Genomic DNA, 25,286 nt, shown 5'->3' with positions numbered 1-25,286 from the left:
TTTAAAACATAAAAAAGTGACAACGAAAAAAGGGTTGCGCTAACATTATTTCGGATATACAATTCTTCAGCATGTATACTTTTTTCTTTTTCGTTTTCTTTTTTTTTCATTATAAAAAGGAATTAACTATTTAAGCAAGTGCTACAATACCAGTCGTTATCCATATCAGGGGGATTGTCAATAGAATATTTACAGCAAATCCAGTGATACCATTTTTCACATTTATCACAACCAATCCAATTTAACCCATCAGCTGGTGAACCATCACTTAATTCTTCGTAAAAACATTTACATACAGGGCAAAATATTTGTTCTTCCTTAATTTCTTCATCTTTTTTTATATTTGATTTTACTTCTTTTATTAAATTTGCATCCATTTTTACATGCTCACCTTCAGTATTTTCCAATTTTTCTATTTCAATTTTATCCTTTTTGATTAAGCCGTTGAAAACGTTGGTATTATTCGCACTATCATCAAAATGATGTCGTTTGTCTGTACTTGCAATATTATTATTTGAATGAGCAAATGCAGCCTGTTCGTTATTATGTACGTTATTAAAAGTGCTTAAATTTGAATCACCTCCCACCTTGTTAGTATTGTTACTAGTGTTACTATTTTTATTTTTTCTATATCTTCTTTTTTTCCTACCATCTATTTTTATCTCTGTGTTGTTATTACTACTATTGTCCCATTTGATATTTGTGTTAACATCGTTTTGACTACTTTTTCTCACTCCGTCAATATTATTATTATTGGTTTGCAGCACATATTTCTTTCTCTTTTTTTCTAAATGGTTATACTTATCATTTATATGAGCAAACGCATTTTTCGTATTTTTACTATCTTCATATTTTGTGTTAGAATAGTTATACAAGTTGTTACTTGCTGGCATGTTGTTACTTGTCATGCTATTGTTCGCCATCATGTTGTTATTACCATTATAGTTAAAGAATGGTATAATACCATTCGGACTGTCAGGAATTTTCCTCATATATTGCATGTAGCTATTATTAACAATATTGTTTATGTGTGCATACCCTTTAGAATTAAAAAATGAAACATTTTGAAAAGATCGAAGTTCTTCTGTTTCATTTTCTGATAATACAGACACAGCACTTTCAGTCACATTGTCATCAATAAAAATAACGTCGTTTTTAAATCTTGCGTTTATTGGTGGGGTCATAAGTAGGTTATTAGAATAGTCTGATTCTAAATGTATGTTGTTATTTTTATTTGATATTAGAATATTACTATTACAATTAATATCATTACTATTACTATTAATATTATCACTATTACTATTACTATTATTAATATTATTATTAATATTATTATTATTATTATTATTATTATTATTATTATTATTATTATTATTATTAATATTAATATTATTATTATTATTATTATTATTATTATTATTATTATTATTATTATTATTATTATTATTATTAATATTGTTATTATTATTATTATTATTAGTAGTAGTAGTAGTAGTAGTAGTAGCAGTAGTAGTAGTAGTAGTGTTATTATTATTATTACTATTATTGTTATTACTATTATTGTTATTATTATTGTTGTTGTTGTTATTGTTGTTGTTACTATCATTATTTGCTTTATTTACATAGCTGGAGAAATTGCTCTCATTTTTAACATCGTCCTGTATATTTGTTAGAGTATTAGATGGTGTTCTTGAATGTTCATCTATTAAGAATTTCAAGTCTTTATGAATAGAGGTATCGTTGTTAAATGTTATATCTATATAATGCCCGTCATCATTGTCGTTACTTAAACATATTTTCTTTCTGTGCACTTTTCTAAAATCATTGGATGACATATTTGCATTTCTCTTCATAACATTCAGTTGTGTTTTTTCAAAAATGGTATTAATGGATGGATGCTCTTCTATTTTTATCGGTTTCATTAAATGGTTTATGCATTTTTTATTTAAATAATTGAAGACATATGTACCCAAAAGAAAATTATACAAATGATTGAACGGGAAATATAAAAAATTTTCAAAAAAAAATAATTTATTCGTATTAATAAAATTCACTATTGTGTTTTTTTTACAATATTGGAATGTATGCTTAAAACAATATGCTTTCTTAGGATTATAAATATCGACTCTACCAAAAAAGTTATCCATCTTACATCCTAATAATATTCCACATGAAATATGAAAAGACACATCACAATCTGTATTACTACAAGTTATAACAATACCATGTTTAATTCTACAATAACTACACACTTTTTTATTACAGCCTGTTTTTATTTCATTAATATTGTTTTTTTTAGAATATACTGTATTTACGTATTCTAGACATTTTGGATGAACAAATAATAATTCTTTTTTTGCCTTATCTTCAAAACAATTTAAAAATCCATCTAATCTAGGGCAGTACGAACAGAAACCTATTTTTTTCTTTACCTTAAAATATTTACACCTAGGACATACGAAATCGTTTTCATTTTCGTTCTTGTTAATAAGGTTACTACTACTTAAATTATTGTGCGCTTTCGTACTTCTTGTATATATACCTTCTGCATCATTTACATTAACTACGTTTTCTTTTCTCGTAGGAGAATTTTCATTTATACCTTCTTTATTCTTATTTGGTATATCTGTGGTGGTTTCTATATGCGCATCTTTAATATGCATATCACACGTTTCATTGTGCACATCCACCATCTTTCTCGTATCTGCTCCCCTTTCATACACATAGTCGTTGTTGTCTACGTTTTCGCCCTGCGCTTTATGGTTATTGTTACTATTACTGTTACTATTACTGTTACTAATACTGTTACTGCTATTTCTATTGTGGTTGTCGTTACTGTCACTCTTATTATTATCCTCTGTAGTGTTCTTGTCATTTATCCTGGTATTATGAATTATGCTGACGCTACCATTAACGTCCTCCTTGTTGATATCTTTTTCAGTGAAGTGGGTAGCATCTTTGTTTTCCCCTTGACTTTGTGCATCTTTCGACTTATCTTTATCATTTGGATCATTCATATTTTGCATTTTGTCAACATAGAATTCAGCATTATTATTACTACTGTTATTGTTAGCATCGGACAAATTAACTTTATTATCCTTTTCATTCATGGATGGATCAGGGCTAACAACAAATTGGGCTTCTTCTTCATTTGGCTGCTTTCCCCCGTTTGGTTGTATTACTCCATTTGCTTGACCTACTTGCTGTGCATCCAATTTAGGTTTGTTTTTACTTGGTCTTCCTACCCTGTTTGTGCGCAAAGGGTTTTTTACCTTTTCAACTTTCCTAATACTGATATTATTATTATTATGCTTGAATTTCGTGTCTTCATTTATATAATTTTTAATTATATCTAAGTTCATTCTATGACAACAGAAGTAACATATAAATACATTACAAACGGAACATTTTTTTAAAACGCTTAAGGACCCAAGTCTTCTTTCTTTTTTGTTTTCTACTTTTTCATTTATATGCATCCCGTACGCACTGCTTCTTAATTTGCTGCTTCTCAGGAGGGCCGTGTTGTTATTACAGTTACTGCTGCAATTAGCGTTACTGTTGCTGCTAGTATTACCGTTGCTGTTAGTATTACTGTTAATATTAGCGCTGCTGTTATTGTTACTATCTTTGCGGCTATTTACTAAAATTGCTTCATTCTTGACACCTTCCTTTTTTTCTTCTTTTCCCCCCTCAGAGTAACTCGCTTTCGATAAACACACGCTACAGAGCATAAGATTTTTATTATTCAAAAGAGATAGAAACTTAACAAAAAAATAAAAAAACGAATCATTGTTTTCCATTTTGCAAATATTTACATGGTACTTCTCTAATATAAGCTCAGATAATTTTCTTAATTGGAAATCATTAAAGTGAGGATATAATAATAAAATATTTTCAAAATTTTTTAGCTTTTTATATTTATCACTTAAAATAATACTGTTAAATTCTTGTAAATCCTTCTGCATGTTTAAGAAGTCATATGTTAGTAACTTTAGTAACGAATCCTCATCTAATAAATTTTCATTATATATATTTTTAAAGCTACTTATACTTATTATATTGGTACATTTTGTGTTGCTAATTTTGTTTATTTTGTCAATATCGAATAGATCTGTTGGTGTGTTTTTATTCTTGTTTCTTTCTTCGAGTTCGTGGAACAGCTTTTCCGCTTCCCTGTCAGACTCTTCATCATCATGTACTTCTTCCTTCTCTTTATGTACTTCTTCCTTCTCTTTATGTACTTCTTCCTTCTCTTTATGTACTTCTTCCTTCTCTTTATGTACTTCTTCCTTCTCTTTATGCACTTCTTCCTTTTCTTTATGTACTTCTTCCTTTTCTTTATGTACTTCTTCCTTTTCTTTATGCACTTCTTCCTTTTCTTTATGTACTTCTTCCTTTTCTTTATGTACTTCTTTCTCTTTATGTACTTCCACCTCCACACGTGCTACACTTTCCTCTTTTTCAATTTCACCTACACTAGTAACATTTTTGCTTGTTTCTTGGGAGTCCAATATAATATTATCTCCCCCAATAGAGGTGGTACCACCGATTTCTATTGAATATTTTTTCTTCACTTTGTTAATTTCCACCATATTGGAAAAAATATCATTTGGTTGTTTGAATAACACATGATCAAAATTCTGAGTGAAGTCATTAAATTCTTCAGAAACAGCCAAATTGTTATTAATTCTAGCTTTTTCATTATATTTATCATAATTAAAATAAACGAATTTGTCAAATATGGATTGGGATGAAAGGGATAATAAATTAAATAATTTCAAATCACTTATTTTTAAATAGGACTGTAAAACATATGCATCAAATAGTTTAGACATATTCAATTTGTCTTCTAATTTATTTTTATTAAATTCTTTTTCTCTAAGAATTTGATATTTTCTTAAAATTTCGGTTGGAGCTTTTCTTTGTGAATGGCTAGAACAAAATAATACTAGTTTGTTCGAATCATTTAATTCTATTAAATATTTATTGGATGACGTAGCACAAGATATATGATAATATTTATAACAGTCTGCTATGTTACATTTTATTATTCCTGTATTATTTGTTCGTAAACATAAGGAGCATTTATATTTCGTTTTGTCTTTATTATTTATTTCTATTTTGTCATTGATAACACAGTTACTTATTAATGCACAACGAATATGGCACCACTGATTTTTCTTCTTCGTTCTTTTGATAGGGCCTCCTCCTAAATAGAACGAATCGAATTCACATATGCAGCATACAGGTATTTTAAGAACAAAAGAAAAATTTTTATTATAATTATATTTTAAAAGTAGGCTATTATTATGGTTGTCTTCTAATTCGTTCTGAAAAAAGGAAGATCTGTCCTTAAGAAAAACGTTACACATGCTACTATGATCATTATAATTGCAATTACTATTATTATTGTAACTATTGTAACTATTGTTATTATTGTTATTATTGTTATTATTATTATTATTATTAATGAAATGGTCAGAGCTATTGCGCGTCATGATGTTATCGTATGCGCGTATGTTTAATTTGTTATCTATCTCTTCCTTATTATTGCACATAAAACCACTAACTTCGCTTTTAAACGCACAACTGTTACCGCTGTTGCTGTACATGTTATTGATGGTTCCAGCATTTGCGTTCATGTGTTTATTCACGCTACTGTCGTTATTAAATAATGACGAGTTACATATTTTTTCATTTTTTGTGTTATTCTTTCCTGCCATACTACTAAGTAATTTAATCTTATTAAGTTTTGTGCTTCCAAGTGGTCTACCTCTTTTTCTTACAACAACATTAGCATTATTAGAATCCTTGCTATTCATGTTATTCTTCTGAATGCCTACTCCTCCATGCGCTTTTTTTGCTCTTAATTTATTTCTTCTTTTTAATTCTCTTTTGGCCATTCTTCCTTGATATAACTTTTGCTTATCTCTTCTACCTCTACGACTTTTTTCTTCTTTTTCCTTTTCTAGTTCTTCTTCCATATCACTCTCTTCTAAATTCTCATTAATGCAAAAGGATTCTTGACGAAATATCTTCAAGTTATCAATGATAAATTTGTTGTCATTCTTTTCATCATTAGAATTGGTATTTTTTGTAACAACAATAGAATTGAAAAAAATTTTATATTTAAACTTATCAGCATTTTTAAGAATTATATTTTCAAAAAAATCGTGTGTATCTTTAATATCGACATTATGTTTTTCCTTATAATATGCAATGTCCACATTTACATCAAACAGAAGCAAAATGGACTTATATTTATAGAAGAATTTGGATGCATCGCAAAAAGCATTACTATTATTATGATTAGCAATATTACTACAACCACTACCACTACTGCTAATGGTAGTTCCATTGATGATAATCTCTTCTGGGGGTGTGTAATACATTAATTCATTCTTAACGTCGTTTAAAAAATTTCCATTGAGCTCATTATTATTACAAGATTTTATTAAAAAATCAATATCTTTTTTTTTTCTCGGACCACTTAACTGTCTAATAATTTTAAAAGCCGTGGAATCTTCAATAAATAAAATTTGATTTCTTAAATATGAGCACAAGGGGCAAATCCACTGTTCTTCATCTGTATTTTTTGTATTTTCTGTATTATTATTTTCTTCATTATCTATTTTTATTTTATCTATATTAATTATGCCATTATTGTTTACATTGTTTTGCACATGTGCAGAGGGGTTTTTTTCCTCTTCATCCCCTTTGTTGTTCATCATGTTATCGGTACTATTGCTTCGTATGTCCTTGTAATACGATTCTTCATTCTGTTCATGCTGCTGTTCATGTTGTTGTTGTTGTTGTTGTTGTTGCTGTTCTTGTTCTCCTTGTCCTTCTTGTTCTTCTTGTTCTTCTTCTTCCTCATGTTCATTTTTTACATGTACTAATTTTTCAACTTTTAGTTCACTGCTTTTATTTTCTTCATTCGTATATGGGTTATGGAACTTATCCGCATTTTTGTTCTGTTCGTACTTTTTATTTCTCAGGTAACCTTCCTTCGTCGTTTCTCCTTCGCTTTCCACATTACCGTTGTACAGGGGGGTAACATTACTACTACCATCGTTATTACTACCATCACATCTAATGTTTACATTAGCAATGTCTGGTACTCTATTGTTATCTCCTAATAGCTCACATTTCCACTGATACTTCATTTCATTTGACTTTTCGTTGTCAAACAATTTACTGTCATTACTTACTCCTTTTATTATGGAGTTAAAAATGCTATACGGGGAATTTACGCTAATATAATTATCAGATAATAACGAATTAATAATATTAATGTTGATCTTTTTTGAAACCTTCTTCTTATTGGTATTAGATGAGATGTTTTTATTATTATTATTATTGGTACTACTTCCCAATGCACTAAAGTTACTACTGTTATGATTACCCATATAAGTACTGCCATTATTATTATTGACATTGTTAATATTCTCGTTTATAGCCTCTTCTGAGTTATTTAATTCAGATTTGCTTGAAATTTTTCTTACGAAATTATAGTTTTTAATGTTTTTCGAGCCTGTACAAAAGGAATGCATAGGTGTGTAACAACAGTCACAAAATACTATTGGATTATCTTCCCAGTCTTCTCCTTGACTGCAAATATTACACAAAGCCTTTTCTGTCCAACTATTAGGCAAATGAGAACTATTATTTACTAGAATTCGTATTTTTAATAAGTCTATTATTTGTTTTGATAATGTATATGTATGTTTTGTATTTAATTTGTTCTTTAGATATTCATTTATATAAAAGTTAATCATCTTATCTTCCACAGAATACCAATATTGGTATGGTTTCTTTTTTTCGCTCTTTATATTTTCTAATAATTTTCTTATAATTTTTTTTTGTTCTTTTATATTATGTACATAACGAGAAAATAAAACACATATTTCTTTATTAATATTCTTAATATTATTTGTATTCTTAATATTTACTTTATCCGTATTCGTTATACTTCCAACACTTAGCAGCTTCTTTTTGTCATCAACATTTGTTTTGCTTTCCTTCCCCTGCATATACACGGTAAGGTTCCTACTATTATTATTACCACTGTTATGGGAATTAGCGGCATTAGCAAAATTAGTGGTATTACCATCATCAACACCATTACAATCATTCATATTCTTACTGCTGCTCCTATCCTCTGTAAAATTTTCAGAAGTTTCCTTTTCAACAGCAATTGCAATAGAGTCTATATTCGATATATCCTTAATTACATCTCCATTCATATCATTATTATTGCTGCTGTTCTGTTCTGGTGATTGGTGCGTCTTGTCTTTAAGCACAGTGTTATGCAGAGGATTATGCATAAGGTTAAGCAATGAATTATGTACAGGGCTAATCATTGGATTATGTGCAGCGTTAAGCATTGGATTCTGTACAGGGTTAAGCATTGGATTATGTACAGGGTTAAGCATTGGATTCTGTACAGGGTTAAGCATTGGATTATGTACAGGGTTAAGCATTGGATTATGCACAGGGCTAAGCATTGGATTATGTACAGGGCTAAGCATTGGATTATGTACAGGGCTAAGCATTGGATTATGTACAGGGCTAAGCATTGGATTATGCACAGGGCTAAGCATTGGATTATGCACAGGGCTAAGCATTGGATTATGTACAGGGCTAAGCATTGGATTATGTACAGGGCTAAGCATTGGATTATGTACAGGAGACGACATATCACCTGATATCAATGCATTATTATCCCTTTTACCATTTTTCCTCTTATGATTTTTTAACTTATTAAAATTTATACAATGCATATGTGTCCTATTCTTCGTAATTGAGTTACAACTATTGTAATTTACGTTCAGAATATTCCTTCTATATCTACCTAGGTTAATATTTGTCAGTATAAACTCAAAATACACATTTGATTTATATTGATTTCTTTGTAAGGAAAAAATGGAATTATTAAAGGGGATAGTTGCTTTGTTCGGAATAGCAAATTTAAAATTCTTTAAGTAATGAAATTTATAAAACTGACTTTGTTTTTTTAAAAATAATTTTTTGTCATATTTCTCATTTCTTTGATTTTCTTTGTAAACACTTAGATGTTTTTTCTTCCCATCAATGTCCTTTGCTTCATCAGTGAATATTTGATTTTTGTTCTTATTATCATCTATATTGTTCATAGATTTTTCTTCTTTTTGTAAATCTTTTTTCCTCCCCCCTTCACTACTCTGCATACCTTTTGTATCATCTTTATGCACTTCTTCCCCCTTCACTATGTACAAAGCAGATACGTTCTTTTCACACATGTCCATTGGACGATGTTGATTACTTTTTTCATCCAATTGATTATTCGTTCTATCATTTAGGGAACTTCCAAGTGTGCTCTTTTGTTGTTGTGTTCCTATTCTTATTTCTTCACTTAACTCTAACTGCAACATTTGGTCTTTTTCTGAGTTGAAAAAATCTGACCTTCTCACCTCTTTCGTTTCTTTCACTTCTGTCGCTTCTTTTGTTTCTTTCACTTCTGTCGCTTCTAACGCTTCTATCCCTTCTTTCGCTTCTTTCGCTTCATTCGCTTCTTTCGCTTCATTCGCTTCTTTCGCTTCATTCGCTTCTTCCACTTCATTCGCTTCTTCCACTTCATTCATTTTCACTTCGTTCAGTTCTTCCCTTACGTGTCCAATGCCCAAATTATTAGCAAGTCCATCTACCTTCCTTTCATTATTCACTTTTTTCGATTCAGCAACTGTCAGTTCTGAGCTATTTCCATTGACATTGAAGACATAACTGTCCCCCGTAAATTTATCATCGGTTTTATTTAGATTATCTACTTCTTTTACAATTTGTTCCTCCTCTTTACGTGCTTCATCTGTTTTATTGTTCTTCTCCTCTACGATTACCTCTATCTTTTGTACTTTTTGTTTTGATGGTACTACATAATCAACATCAGTGAGCAATATTTTTTTTTTTTTTTTTTTTTTTTTTTCCTTAGTTTCCTATTTTGCTCATTAAGAATATTCAAACTTTTCTTTTTGGTCTTAACCTTTTTGCATGCTAATTGTTTATTTATATTTTTTATGTGTATATATCTAGATTTAGAATTGCTCAGCTTCAAGTTTCTTACTTTGTACAGGAGATTTTTATTCTTTTGCTCTTTCCAATAGGGTAAAATATTGCCTAAAATTATTGGCAACGAATTGTAATTTTTGAGTTCATCTAAAATTACCTTATAACACTTTTCTTTATCCTCCGTAGACATTTTAGGGTTCAGAATATTTCTTTTATCACCAAAAGTAATTTCTGTCAACAGTTTTGCTAACATTTCTTTTTCATGCATATCGTCTTCTTCATTGAATGTTTGTTCCCTTTCCTCAGAGCAGCTATCATGGGTTACATTTTCATTATGGCTATAACAAGTGTTATTATCATTGCATCTCATATTGTTTTCATATGTATTTCCGCCACTTGAAATATTATTGTTATTATTACTACTACTGTTACTACAACTACTACTTCTAATACTACTCTTAACATGGTTATTATCTTGGTTGTTTACTATCTTTGGTTTAAAATCATAATTCTTAGGAATATAAATAGAAATATGAAAACCACTTGGTACAGGTTTATTCTGTATATAGGGAAGTTTACCAATACCATCATATTTTTTGTTCAAAAAGGGGTTAAAAAAACCGTTATCTTGCTTAGTATTTCTGTTTGCCCTTGAATTAAACTTATCCAAATGACATTTATAATTATCATCATATTCTAAATTTTTTTTCATCTTTCCCTCTTTCTTTTTTTTCGAAGATGGATTTTGGTTTTTTGGGTTAGATGACGAATTATTATTAACATCACTGTTGTTCATGTCATCATGTAACAACATGTTTTCATAATTATTTATCATATCCTGAGTATTGTATATGTCCTTTCCATACAACTGTGTATTTTGTAACATGAGATGTTTATTAATATACCACAATTCATTTTTGTAATTTGCCATTTCGTTGTTCAAGTGCATCTGATTCGTGTTATTATTTCTATTACTACTTCTGTTAATATTACTATTACTATTATTATTACTATTACTATTATTATTACTATTACTATTATTATTACTATTACTATTACTATTATTATAAATATTATTACCAGGAAAATGGTAATTTTGTGGGTTATAATTTTGAAGGTCATATTTATTATTCACGTTGTTAAAAGAAAAAAATGGATGATAGGGATGGACTGTTCCATTGCTAAAGTTGTTGTTCATGCAAAACTTTTCAAAATTTAAAATATTTTTCCTATTTTGCATATTAGCGACTATATAGGGGAGGTCTTCCCCATCTTCCCCTTCTTCCTTTTTGTACATATAGCCACCAATATCACTACGAATTCTGCTACTTCGAACGTTACTATTACGATCACTGCTACTGCGATTGTTATTCACGCTGTTCCCGTTAGTGGTGTTGTCATTTTTGCTACTTCTACTCCTACTTCTACCACTTCTATTACTACTTCTTTTGTTTGGGCTTCCCTTACAATCTAAGTACACCTCGGAATCCCCATTTTGCGAAAAAAATATGGTTTGATTCAAATCGTTCATCTCACTAGGGTACATATTCATCTGTTTGTTCAACTTACGATCAGAAACATTGCTCAGATGCGGGTGACTGTTACTACTGAAGTTCGGGTTGGATTTGTTAAAGGAGATATTATTGCTCCTAATAGTATTATTACTACTATTAATATTATTAATGTTATTACCATTAGTAATGTTATTGAAACAGCTATTACGACTAGGGATGGAGGTACTACCAAAATTAGTAACATGATCAATATTTCCAAAATGATCTACACTGCAAAAATTGCCAGCATTGGAAAAAAGACCAATATTATTACTACCATTATTCATAACGTCATAACTGATATTGACCGCTTCACAAAAATTATTTGAATTATAAGTAGTAACTTGACTTTTCATGTAATCTCCTAACTCGTTACAATTTATAGACGCATAGGGATCCCTACTTAATGAATTGTTAACTAAGATACCGGGTTTGTTCGTGCTGTTTAATTTGTTTCCTAAAGCACCTGTTTCATTTTTGCATCCGCTAGAATCTTTGCCGCTGACATTGTCGCTAACATTACCGCTGACGTTGCTGCCAACGTTGCAGTTGATGGTATTACCAACTGCACTAATATTTGTATTGCCTACACTGTTATTATTAGTTCCGGACGTAATATTACAAACGTTAATATATTTACCGTTAAATTCTCCTTTTGACTCATTCAACTTAGTTGAATTGTTCGATTCCATTATAGGTTTATCTTCACCGTGTTCTTTAATATCGTTGTTATTCTTTGCTTTGTTTATTTTTCCCTCGTTTATGGTGGCAATAACATTTGTTACTCCACTTCGAGTTGAAGATGCATCATTAGATACATCACTCTTCTTTTTTTTTTTACATTCAACAAGAGCATTATTGCCTTTGAGATTATTCTTGTTCATAGTATTATTTAATACATTGTTATTACTAAAATTTATATGTGGACTGATCGTATTATTTCGATTTATTATGTTGTTAACATATACATTTGGGTATTTTAAATTACCAGTATTGTTCAGATTATTTGTGTCATCACAAGTATTCATAAAAGGATTGTTCAAGCTGTTAATGTGGTTAAAATCGTTGAGGTTGTAATTGTTAAAGCCGCTAGAATTGCTGAAGCCCCTAGCGCTATAAAAACCGCCAACAGTATTGAAACCGCTAGAATTGTTAATATTGCCAACATTGTTAAATCTATTAACAGTGTTAAAGCCACCAACATTATTGAAGCCACCAGTATTATTAAAGCCGCTAACATTATTGAAGCCACTAACATTATTAAAGCCACTAACATGGCTAAGGTCGCTAACATTGTTAAAGCCTCTATTCATGTACTCTATATATTCAATATTACTGATGTTTCTAATTTTCATACTTTCGAGCGCATTACTATCAATGTTGTTATAATTACTGTTACTATTATACATCTGGTGATAGATTCTTTGGCTTAATTTTTCATCTTTATTATTCATATGAAAAAAATTTAAATTTTTATTAACATTAAAAGAATAATTTGCTGGATGTTCATTTCTTAAATTTAAATGATGTAATGTATTAAGTAATAATTCATTTTTTGCCATTGGCATAAATTCTATTATACTTTTTCTATCATCCATTGTTACTGAACTTTTCTCACTGTTAATTATTCTTCTATCAATTTCGTTTGGATTATATTTATTATTACTTGCGTCCAACAACGTCTCATCATTTTTCATATTTTTTTTAATATCTTGCAACAAATTTCCAATATGGCCATTATTATTGCTGCTGTTACGGAGGTTACTGTTATTACTGTTGTTATTGTCGCCGCCATTGTTAACTCCTCTGTTGTTAACGCCACTATTATTACAGCTTTCATATTTTCTATCCTGCTCTATATTTCTAAAAAGGCTATGTTTATTATGCGAACGGTAATCCGAAATACTCGTGAGTCCATTTTTCTCATTTGCGTTTAATTTTATTTTTACTGTACTTTTATAACAGTTAATACTTTGAAATAATTTTTTGTTAATTTTTTTCTTTTTTATTTTGTTACATATATAATCTGTGCATTTTATATGATCTTCAAAAGCTGAAATTAATCTTCGATCAAAATTCGAAAAATACTGATTATCAATATTAGTCCAAAATTGATGATCATCTAGATTATCATTTTTCACATTTCCTTCCCTCAAGGCATTCATCACATCGTTATTTCGTCTTGCATTGGTTCTACCTCTATCCATCATATAAATGCATAACACTTAGGAATGTTCTAATACGTGTTCCTACGTATGTTACCACGCACACTCATTTATATATATGAATGCGGTATACATATATATATATACACATATATATATATTTATACATATTCATATATATGTACATACATACATATTCATGCACGTATATAACTGTTCATATAACATTTCATATATAATTGCACATATTATTATATATACAGTTACATGCAAATAATTCTACATGTATGTATACATAATATATATATAAACCGGTATACATAAGCACATATATATATATATATATATATATGTATATGTACATATATAAGTATGTATATAGTAAAAAACGGGGAAAAAAAAATAAAAACTGCGAACGAGAAATGTTCTACTGCGACAATACATTAAAAATGGTAACACATGTTTTTTTTTTTTATACTAGTTTTTTAATAAATAAATAAATATATATATATACATAAGAAAAAAAAAAAAATATATATATAATTATATAAAACAACGACGAAGTCCTCGTCTAATCAGCAGATTAGCACATTCTCATATTTTACAAATGCGAACAGTACAACGGGGGGATATTTTTCTCTCAGTTCTGTACATATATGCATAAATACATTATATATATATGTACAAATATTAATATAAAAATGTTATAAATAAATATTTCGTAGACCAACAAGGATAAATACGTCTGTTTTTTTAATGCAATTTTAAAATAGCCCAATTATAAAGATGATTAAAACTTTAATATAATTGCATATATTTATGTTTATATACATACATACATACATACATACATACATACATACATACATACATACATACATACATACATACATACATACATACATACATACATACATACATACATACATACATACATACATACATACATATTTATATATATATAAAAAAAAAATAAACTTAAAAATATTCAATTAATCCATTAAATACACACAAAAGTAAAAGAAAAAATCACATATATTTTTAAATATTTCAAGAAATAATCTTTTCTTTACCTCATCCTTTAATATATATACAAGTATACATATGTATATATACATATATATGTATATATATATATTTTTATACATACATATGTAAGTATACGTAATATAACATATATTATAAGAATAAAAGGTACGAAAAAGAGGCTAAAGGAATGTGATTTCATAAATTATCCCTCTTTAAATTATTTTCAATGTTATAAATATATAATATACGAGATCTTAATGCATATAAAATATTATAAGAGTTTTTAATACAAAAAAATTTTAAATTAAAAAGTTAAAATATAATGTTAACATAAAATTGTATATATAAAAAAAAAAAAAAAAGAGGCGAAAATGACAAAAGTTCAATATACAGAAAAAAAAAAAAATAATAAAGAGGAAAAAAAGTAAAGCAGTTTTCAAGGATGATATATATTTTTATATGTTATATATTACATGCATAAAAAAAAACGAGTATAAGCATTAAGAAAATTTAACTGCTCTCTTGTATATTATAACTTTATTTCCCTTATTAATCATTTATCATGTTACTAAATAAGAATAATTTTAATTTTTATTGTGAAGCTATCATCAGGAGTTAATTATGTATATATAAATATATATACATTACATATACATAAGTATATATATAAATATACTCACATACATAATATTATATATATAAAAACAAAAGCAATTTTTTTTACCATTTGAAAAGTATACCAACAAAAACTTGTCAAATTAAAGAGATGATAAAAAAGTAATATAAACGTATATAATATGTACAGTACCGTATATGTTAAAAAATTTTCTACAATTTTGTTTTTATGTTTGTTATTATTATTTAGTTTATCTATATTTTTTTTCATGTTTTTGTTTATTTTTTTTCATGTTTTTGTTTATTTTTTTTCATGTTTTTGTTTATTTTTTTTCATGTTTTTGTTTATTTTTTTTTCATGTTTTTGTTTATTTTTTTTCATGTTTTTGTTTATTTTTTTTCATGTTTTTGTTTATTTTTTTTAAGTTTTTGTTTATTTTTTTTTTATTTTCCGTTTATGAGAAGAATTTTATTCTAACCTAAAAATTGTGCGCTATAAAAAAAAAGGAACAAAAAAAAATAAATTAAAAATTAAAAATGTTGAAGTATATATAATTAAATTATAAGTTAAATATGGTAATATCTCAATTGCTACTATCTTTTTTAAAAATAAGCAATTAATCGAACATATGTTTAAAATGTGAAGTAAAATTTTATATACAAAATTTTCAAGTTTTGCATTTCATGGAAAAAAATATTTTTCCTTATGCTACTATATGAAGGTCCGAGGAGGGTAAAAAAATAACGTAATATGGTATGTATAGTTGTAAACTATAAGGATTAATCATTTTTCTTAATCAAGCAAAAATAACTATCTTTTGTGATATATAGTAAAAAAAAAACAGAGAGTAACTTTAAAAAATTTGCCTAAAGTAGGTATATACAGTATGTATATATATATATATATATATATATACATACATATGTAAGCGAAAAGGCGTGTACTTTTTATTTGCATGACTTTTAGTGCTTGGAAAAGAGGGGTGCAAGTTTAATTCTGCTATATCCTCGTCTTAAAGTATTTTATATGTTCTTGTTTTCTTTTTTTCATTTTTTAATATATGTGCAAGAAAGAGTGAATATTTAAAAGTTATGCTATAAAAACATATATATATATAAGTTGTATATATATAGTGCTTATTATAATACCACAAGTATGCTACAGAAAAAGGAAAAACTTTGTATAATAAAAGGATTTTAATATGACACATTCAAATGGGTATGGAGGATAGATGAACTGAACTTTCACGATGTGCTTTGTTCTGCCTTTATTTCATTTATCCAATTGATTATTAATTCAACTGTTCCATTTTTTTGTTTATTTTTGTTTATTTTTGTTTTTTTTTGTTTATTTTTGTTAATTTTTGTTTATTTTCCATTAGTACAACAAATTTGCATGCATAAAAAAATAAGTTTAAAATATGTTCAAGTTCAAAAAAAAAAAAAAAGTAAAATAAAATAAAAATATTAAAAAGAAGGCTCTAACTAAAAATATACATAAATAAAAAAAAAAGAAAAGAATAAGAAACGCATTTGTTCCACATCTTAATTTCCCCAAACGATACAGAAATAAAAAATTTGAAGAAACGGACATGATTAAACAACATACTTTATTATAACATAATTAATTGTTGTATAAATAATACCGATTTGTTCTGACGCCATATTTAAGCGAAATAAAGTAACGCACACATAATATAGCGTGAAAAATAATATCATCTCATGAATACTATTACTACATATGTATATATATGCATATATGTATATATTACACGAACGAGAATATTATGTTTACATTTTAACGAAAGGTATCCATTCCTGCTGCATCAAAATGCATACATTCATGTAATAGTTAAAAAATTGCAAATTGAAAACTCCGAAAAGCAGTAAAAATATGATAAAAAAAATGTAGAAAATAGTGAAAAGTAGAAAAAAAAAAATAAATTAAAATAAAGTATGGGTAAAATAAAGTTAAATAAAATAAAGTAGATAAAATAAAAAGGTACTTTTCTATGATGGGGTGTTAAATGAACAATAAAATATTAAATATTAAAGTAGTATTACATGTATTTAGAACTCTCTATGCGTATTAAGCAGCTTTAAAATATGTTATTGGAAATTTTGTTTTAAAATATTGTAAAGCAGCAATAGGAACACTATACGTATGTACATTTGCAAACAAATAAATAAATAAATAAATATATATATATATATATATTACATGTAAATGTATTGTTCGGGAAGAATAAAGAGAAAGGAAATAAAATTAATGAAAAGTAAAGAAAATAATAGAAATAGGGAATAATTTAATGAATATAACTCTTACTACTATGCTCATACGTGTAGATACGCAAATATGTTCAAATGGATCTTCAAATGGATGTACGTACGTGCATACATACACACACACGTATGCACGAATGTATGTACTCATTCACATATATTTTGCCATTCCTCGAACAGCGTCAGAACTTATAACATTGTGGGTAAGTTATGTCCTCCTTACCAACATGCAAATAGACAGTTTGTACTTTTTCTATTGTCTTTTTCATAACACGAATAAGTGATGTAATACCTAACAAGAATCCTTCATCATTTCCATTTTTATTTAAGCTTGCATGAGCAAAATCAATTATATATACACTAGCACTTTTCAGAATTTTCATATTTAACTTAGATTTCATATATGTACTTCTCTCTTGTGTAGTTAATGAGTCTTCAAATAGTTTTTGTATGCTCTCCTTAAAATTAAATATCTCTTCGTAATTCTTTTTTTCATTACTGGAATATTTTTGTTGATGCTTTTTTTCATTAATGCAACATTTATGTTGATTTTTCTTTTCATTTTGGCAAGTTGCCTGATCGACAAGCATAACTTTTGAATTATCACTCATATGATTGCTATTATCACTTATACTGTTATTGTTATCATTCCTATATATGGTATTATCATTCCTGTGTTTGTTCATTTGGCCGGTATACACCCCCTCGTCGCACTTATTCTTCGATGGATCCGAATCAAAAACAAATAATAAGCTAGACCCATAAAAAGCAAAATAATTTTGGTTTTCAAAAAAATATTTCATATGTTCTAATATGATGAGTACTTTTTTTAATAAAAGTACAGACAGATATGAATTGTCACATGCCAAAAAGTAGGACATAAAAGCTTCTACAAATTCTTCATCATTTTTTATTGAATGAGCATCTTCTTTTGAAATAAAAAATGGTTGTTGTTTTTTTTTACACCAACCTATTAAACTAGTTAAGTGAAACCCATGTGATATACAAGATCTGCTCTTCGCTTTTTCAATTTTTTTTTGTATTGATTTTTCATCACAATTATCACCATATAATCTCATTCCCATCTTTACATCCATAACACATGGATGACTCATAGTACTTAATGCATTTGTTAAACAAATAGCTGTTTTTTTTTCTTTTTCTTTGTTTTTCCTACTTTTTTTGTAATCTAGAAATATACTATCCTTCATATTCATTAAATCATATTCTTCGTTATCTATAGCAAAATTTTCATTTTTAATCTTTTTTCCAAAAGGTCCTTTCCTCTGAATACTATTGTTGTCATTAGGCACACCGTTACTACTACTACTTCGACTAACACTTCTGCTTTCCATTTTATTCTGTACATGGTTATTAACGTTGCTTCTGCACTCATGGTTCTTATTTCCATCTTTTTCACATGAATATTGCATTATGATGTTCTGTTCTAAATTTATATTCGCATTAGTATTTCCAGGAAGTTCCTGTACATATGATTGTATATCTGTTTGTGTACATTGTTGTGCATGTGTTGGGAATCCCTTCTGTACACCCAATTGGCGCATCTGATTGTCCATTCCTTCTTCACATAAGTAATCATTTTGATGCGTTTTTCCATTCCCCTCATTCATGTTTACTATGTCTAATATGCACTCGTTTATGTATGCATTGTTTCCGTCGCACATATTTTGTAGCGTCTTATTACCATTTAAACATTCGATAACCTCCTCTTGCTCATCAGTTTCTACGTTACCTTCCCCTTCAATGATACCCAACTGTTTCAAATGGTCTTCGTTCAAAAAGGCATGATAACAAGGAATTGTAAATTTCAAAAATTCTTTACCTAATTTCTCTTCTCGTTCAGAAAATTTCTTATTTATTGTAACACATTTAACATTCACTTTATCATCTATTACATATGAATAATTTGCCATTTCTCTGGCAATGCATATTTTTTTCTGGCAACACAAATAAAGCCATGCATAAAAAAAAGATTCTAATGCAGAACAGAGTTTTATAACTTTTGTAATTTTTTTATGAACAGGAAATATCCATTGATTCCTATGTCCACTTCCATAAAAAAATATAAACCCTTTTTTCCTCTTAGTGTACATTATAAATGAGTTTTGAAACTGGTCCTCATTGTATTTTATATTTGTCAAATCACTCATCTCGGACTTGTTCGAGGTATTACGACTATTTGGAACATGATGATCGCTGCTCATATTATCTCTACTGTTGGACGTATTGGGAATGCTTAGATTACAATGGCTACTCATATTTTCACGACTACTCCTCATATTTTCACGACTACTCCTCATATTTTCACGACTACTCCTCATATCTTCACGACTACTCCTCATATTTTCATGATTGCTACTTATATTTTCATGATTACTGGAAATATTTGGGCTACATATGCCCCTACAATTGCTTCCATTTTTGCTGTTATTGGAAATAATTGGGCTTAAAATACGTTGATTATTTATATTGTGGCGATTGTAGGAAATAATTGAGTTATTTAGGCTTCGACAATTTCTCATATTGTCCACAGTGTTGGAAATATTTGGTTTTAAGTCAAGTTGATTCCTCATATTGTCACTACTGTTAGATATAATTGGGATTAATACACGACGATTGCTCATATTGTCCCGATTGTTGGAATTAATTCGGCTATATATACCTCTATGATTGCTCAAATTCTCACTACTATTGGATATAATTGGGCTACTTAAGCCGTGATTATTACTCATACTGTGCCCCCTACTGTTGGATATAATTGAGCTACTCAAGCCTTTATTATTGATCATGCTGTCTCCTCTACTATTTGAAATATATGAGCTGCTCAAGCCGCGAAGACTGCTAATATTATCGCGATTGTTGGATATATTGAAGCTACTTAGACAGCCATGATTCCTCACCTGTTTGTGATTGTTAGTGATATTTAGACCGTTCAGACTGTTAGCTTTATTAGGGACATTTCCACGAATATCTTTAAGAATAAAAACATTTTGTTCATTGTCTTCTCTTTGTACATTTAGTCCATTTTGCTCATTTCGTTCATTATACTTCCCTTTTTCCTCGTCCTCGGCTATTTTTGTGAGATCCCAAAACTCGATTCTTTCTTTTACATTTTTATTAATACTTGTAGAGGAATCATGACGTTTATTGTCTTGCTTCTTCTTCCTTTTTTTCTCTGTATCTATAAGAGGTCTTGAAGAAGAAGCATCCTGTTCCATATGTTTATTTATTCTTAATTTTAGTTTGTTCAATAGAGAAACTTTTTTCTTAATGTCTCTACTACTACCAGAGCTAGAAGTGTAATGCATATCATCATTGGATAGATATAAATCGCTCTGTGATATATTCGAAATGGTTGTTGATGATAAGGAATATAGTTTATCATATCTTTCATTATTTCTATTTAATTCTCTTATTTTTTCCTTAACATACATATTCATTAATTCAGAACCATCATTTACATTTTCATAAGGAGAATTGTATATATTAATTTTACGTTCAAGACTTAAATCTCTATTTTTTAATTTTCTCTTTTTTATAAAAGTATTATAAGGAGGTAGTTTTATATTTAAATGAAAGGGATCTCCTCTTAATATATATAAAAAATATCTTATCACTTTATAAGTAGAATAATGTAATTTCCCTGTTATTATTAATTCTTTCTTTTTCCCTATTGTACTACTAGGATATATATTATCACAATAATACCTTAAATTTTTATTATATCTTTTATTATTACTTTCTGAATAATCTTTAAATTTGTAAAAATTCTTATGATCCTTTTCCTTGTGATAATTATTATTAACAGTACCATCAAACATGGTAACGCTTCTTTTCATTCTGTTGCTCGATAATGTTATTTTATTGGATGACACGTTAGAAGTTATATTGTTAGTACCATTAGTAATGCTTCTTAGATTGTGCACTTTGTTATTAGCAATCGGATTCGTGTAAATAGCGGTATTGTCATATGTAGTTCCGATAACATTTACAGTATCAACATTCGTATCGCTCACACGCAAACCATTGTTATCCGCTTGCACAGAGACCCCTTTATGATTTGTGTTCACGTTCGGATTTGCGTTAATAGTCAAATTTTCATTCAAGTTCGGATTTGCGTTAATTCTCAAATTTTCATTCACGTTCGGATTTGCGTTAATACTCAAATTTTCATTCACGTTCGGATTTGTGTTCACATTTGAACTTTCATTTTCTGCGCCTCTACGCGGTAAGTTACATATATCACTATATTCGCTATTTCGATTAACATTCTTTTTTATTAACGCTTTTATGCAAGCTAAGGTGCATTTTGGTAAGTAATTTAAATTGTACCCCCCCTCTAACACTAGTATTATTCTACCCTTACAAAAGATATTGGCAAAATTTTTCAGTTGCAAAGTCATCCACTGGTACAAGTTATGAGTTAGGTTACACTCTCCTAAGGGGTCATTAATAGAAGCATCAAATCCGCAAGATATGAAAATAAATTCTGGTTTAAAATTTTGCAATATTGGTAAGAGTAGATATTTAAATACATAATAAACATCGCAGTTGTTATACCCTTTTTCCAGTGGTACATTAATATTGAACTTGTACCCCTTGTCACTTCCTAGTTCACTCTTTGCTCCCGTGCGCGGGTAAAATAAATTTTCTTCGTACAATTGCTGCGGCTTCTTTTTTCTTTTCTTCTTTCGCAAGTTGCTACTACTATTACCGCCGACATTATCGATAGCGTCATTGCTAATGGTACCGATATCATTGCCACTAACATTGCCGCTAACATTGCCACTAACATTTCCACTAATATTACCGCTAACATTGCCATTGATATTACCGCTAACATTGCCATTGATATTACCGCTAACATTGCCATTGATATTACCGCTAACATTGCCATTGATATTACCGCTAACATTGCCATTGATATTTCCGTTACAGCTTATTTTGATGTTATCGTTCTCAGTTCCCCTTTTGGTATTTACTCCCTCCTCATCCAAGCAATTACCCTTTTTGACACTCTCGATATTATCCCCCTTCCTCTTTTTTTTTTTCTTCCGTTCACTTTTTCTCTTTTCTTGTTTTTTTTTTTTTTTTTTTTTTTTTTTTGTCAAATCGATGTATAGAAAAACATAACACGTCTCTGTCGTTGTAAAATATTTCCTGGGTACCATTATCATGATGTACATCCCAATCAAATATAAAAATTTTCCTTATTCCATATTTTTTAAAAATATATTTGCATGCAACACTTATATTATTAAAAATACAAAACCCGGACGGATTATTTCTACTACAGTGATGTCCTGGTGGTCTAATTGCAGCGAAACCACAATTGATATCAGCAAATGAGATAAGTGTATTCTTCTTATTATTACTACTATTATCATCAAGGTAATTATTACTATCGTTATTACTATTACAGTCTTTTATATTGCATATGGTTGTAGAATAACTTCTATAAGTTTTTTTACAAATAGAATAGTTATTCTCTTTATTAAATATGTCATTCCGAATAGAATTCATTGAACCTTTCTTTTCCGATTCCATATCTGTGCACAGTTGCACTACACGATTATCATATGGCTCCGTGGTAATATCAATCTGACCTTCATTTAGAGCCCTATAGTTCGAGCACTCAATATTATCGCAGTCTCCTACTGTGCTGATATTATTTTTGTACGAGTAGTTGGATGTATGAACTACCCTGTTCCCTCTCTTCACTTGCTGATTTGTAGATCTGCTCGTATTATCATTCCATTTATTCTTATCACTACCGTTATTATAATCGTTGGTAGACTTGCCTAAACAAGAGTCATATTTGACCTGCTCCCTTGTGTACAAATTGCTTTCAGACTTGGACCTCTTCAAATACGTGTTATAATTAAGCTTTCCTAATACGTGTCCATTTATACTATAAGGTGAAATATTTTTAAAAAAATTATAATTGTAAAAAAATGATTTTTTAAAATCAATATATTTGAATTTTTCATTTTCATTTGATAAAATAGCATCACATAAATTTAAAAGTCCACCAACAGCTCTCTTAGAAACTGTTCCAGTGTATGATGTATAATATGTGTCATGTTTGTCAAAAGGGTATATGACGTTTTTCTTTTTATATTTTAATTTTTTTTTTAAAGAATAAAAAATATTATTAATATGACTACTAGTATGACACTCTTTAATTTCATCATATAGAGCCTCCCTACATTTTATTTGAATCATTTTATTTATTACATTTTTTTCCTTTAATGCTTTTATTATACATTTTATTCTGTCTGGGCTTTCCACATGATTTTCATCAAAATGGAGATTGCCACACATGTACTCCTCATCACATACAAAACCAATACAATCATATTCAACATTTTTTTTTTTACTTGACTGTTTATTGGATGAAAGTGTAGCTCCATTATGTTTTATAGAATTAGAAATATTTTTTCGATCTCTATTGATGTATTTACAATATAAACCATCTGCGTAATCATGATTTATGTGCCTTTTACCATAACTCATGATATGATTACTTCTGCTAGGATACTTGCTACTATTTAGCGATTCCTTCGAATAATCCTCAGTGTATATATCGTTATTGTCCTCGTATTCAATATAAAAGCTATTATTAATCTGTTCCACTGAGTTTTCATTTTGTTTGAGAGATACATAAATTTTTGCTAAAATGTGTTTGTTCGTGTTAAATTCATCATCATTACTACTGCTCTTCGAATAGTATATTTTATTTTTTTTTTTTAGGTTCATTTTTGTTTTACTACTTTTTACATTCCTTTTTTTTTTTTTTTTTTTTTTTTTTGCAATTTTTGTATTACTTTTTTGTGATTCTTCTTTTTCATATTGTTAGTTAAATGTAATGTTCTTGTGTTGTTTCGATTTTTCTTTTCTCCATAACTTGCTTTTTTTTTCCTATCCTTGTACAGGTTATTATCCATATCTCCTTTTCTTTTTTTTTTAATATTACTTTTATCCTTAATATAATGTTTTGACTTAGTCTTCTCTGAACGTATGATATCTATGCCGTTTATTCGTTTTTTCTTTTTACATCCATCTCGTACATTGTTACAGCTCACTATGAACACGTCATCATTGTTGTTGTAGTGATGGTCACCCCCGTTGCAATGATCAGTGCAGTGATCATTGCCATTGCTTCTGTCCTTTGATCTTTCTTCTAAATTATTAGACTCCCTAAAATATTTATTAATATCATTTATGTTCTTAAAATTTTCTATTACTAAATTGTTGAATAATGCACCTTTACTTGGAAATTCAAAATGTGGTATATTACTATCATCTTTTAATAATAATTTCTTTTCATTTTGTCCTCTACTACTTATAACGCCCTTTTTCATATTTAATTAAAAAATCTATAACGTTACTGTGTGTATAGCAGTGTGTTTATAGCTGAGCATTTACACAAATGTGTTTATAATAAAGAATTTATAGGACTGTAATTATAGCAGAGCATTTACAGAAAACGTGTATTTATAGAAATGTATATGAGTAGTAGATGTATACGTGTGTATACAGGCAAAATGCATATTTGCACCAGTACGTTCGTAAG

General features: G+C 28.5%; 1 protein-coding gene and 1 pseudogene across 2 annotated transcripts; both read right to left on the bottom strand.

Annotated features, from left to right (window-relative positions):
- Positions 1-122: 122 nt before the first annotated feature.
- MKS88_002283 (PHD finger protein PHD1) lies at positions 123-13,804 on the bottom strand (the record flags this gene model as incomplete). The annotated part of the gene is made up of 2 exons (XM_067215280.1): positions 123-9,907; positions 10,000-13,804. The coding sequence occupies 2 exons, from the start codon at positions 13,802-13,804 to the stop codon at positions 123-125; spliced, it is 13,590 nt and encodes a 4,529-aa protein (XP_067073721.1).
- Positions 13,805-17,871: 4,067 nt separating this feature from the next.
- MKS88_002282 lies at positions 17,872-25,074 on the bottom strand (annotated as a pseudogene). Its single transcript has 3 exons — positions 24,538-25,074; positions 22,978-24,430; positions 17,875-22,850 (listed from the first exon to the last, which is right to left on the bottom strand). Coding segments are annotated over exons 1-3 (6,966 nt in total).
- Positions 25,075-25,286: the final 212 nt, after the last annotated feature.

Source organism: Plasmodium brasilianum, chromosome 8 (genome assembly GCF_023973825.1).
Source record: "Plasmodium brasilianum strain Bolivian I chromosome 8, whole genome shotgun sequence".
NCBI classification, from domain to species: domain Eukaryota; phylum Apicomplexa; class Aconoidasida; order Haemosporida; family Plasmodiidae; genus Plasmodium; species Plasmodium brasilianum.
Note: the sequence above shows the minus strand (reverse complement) of the source record. Positions and strands in the feature narration are given on the sequence as shown.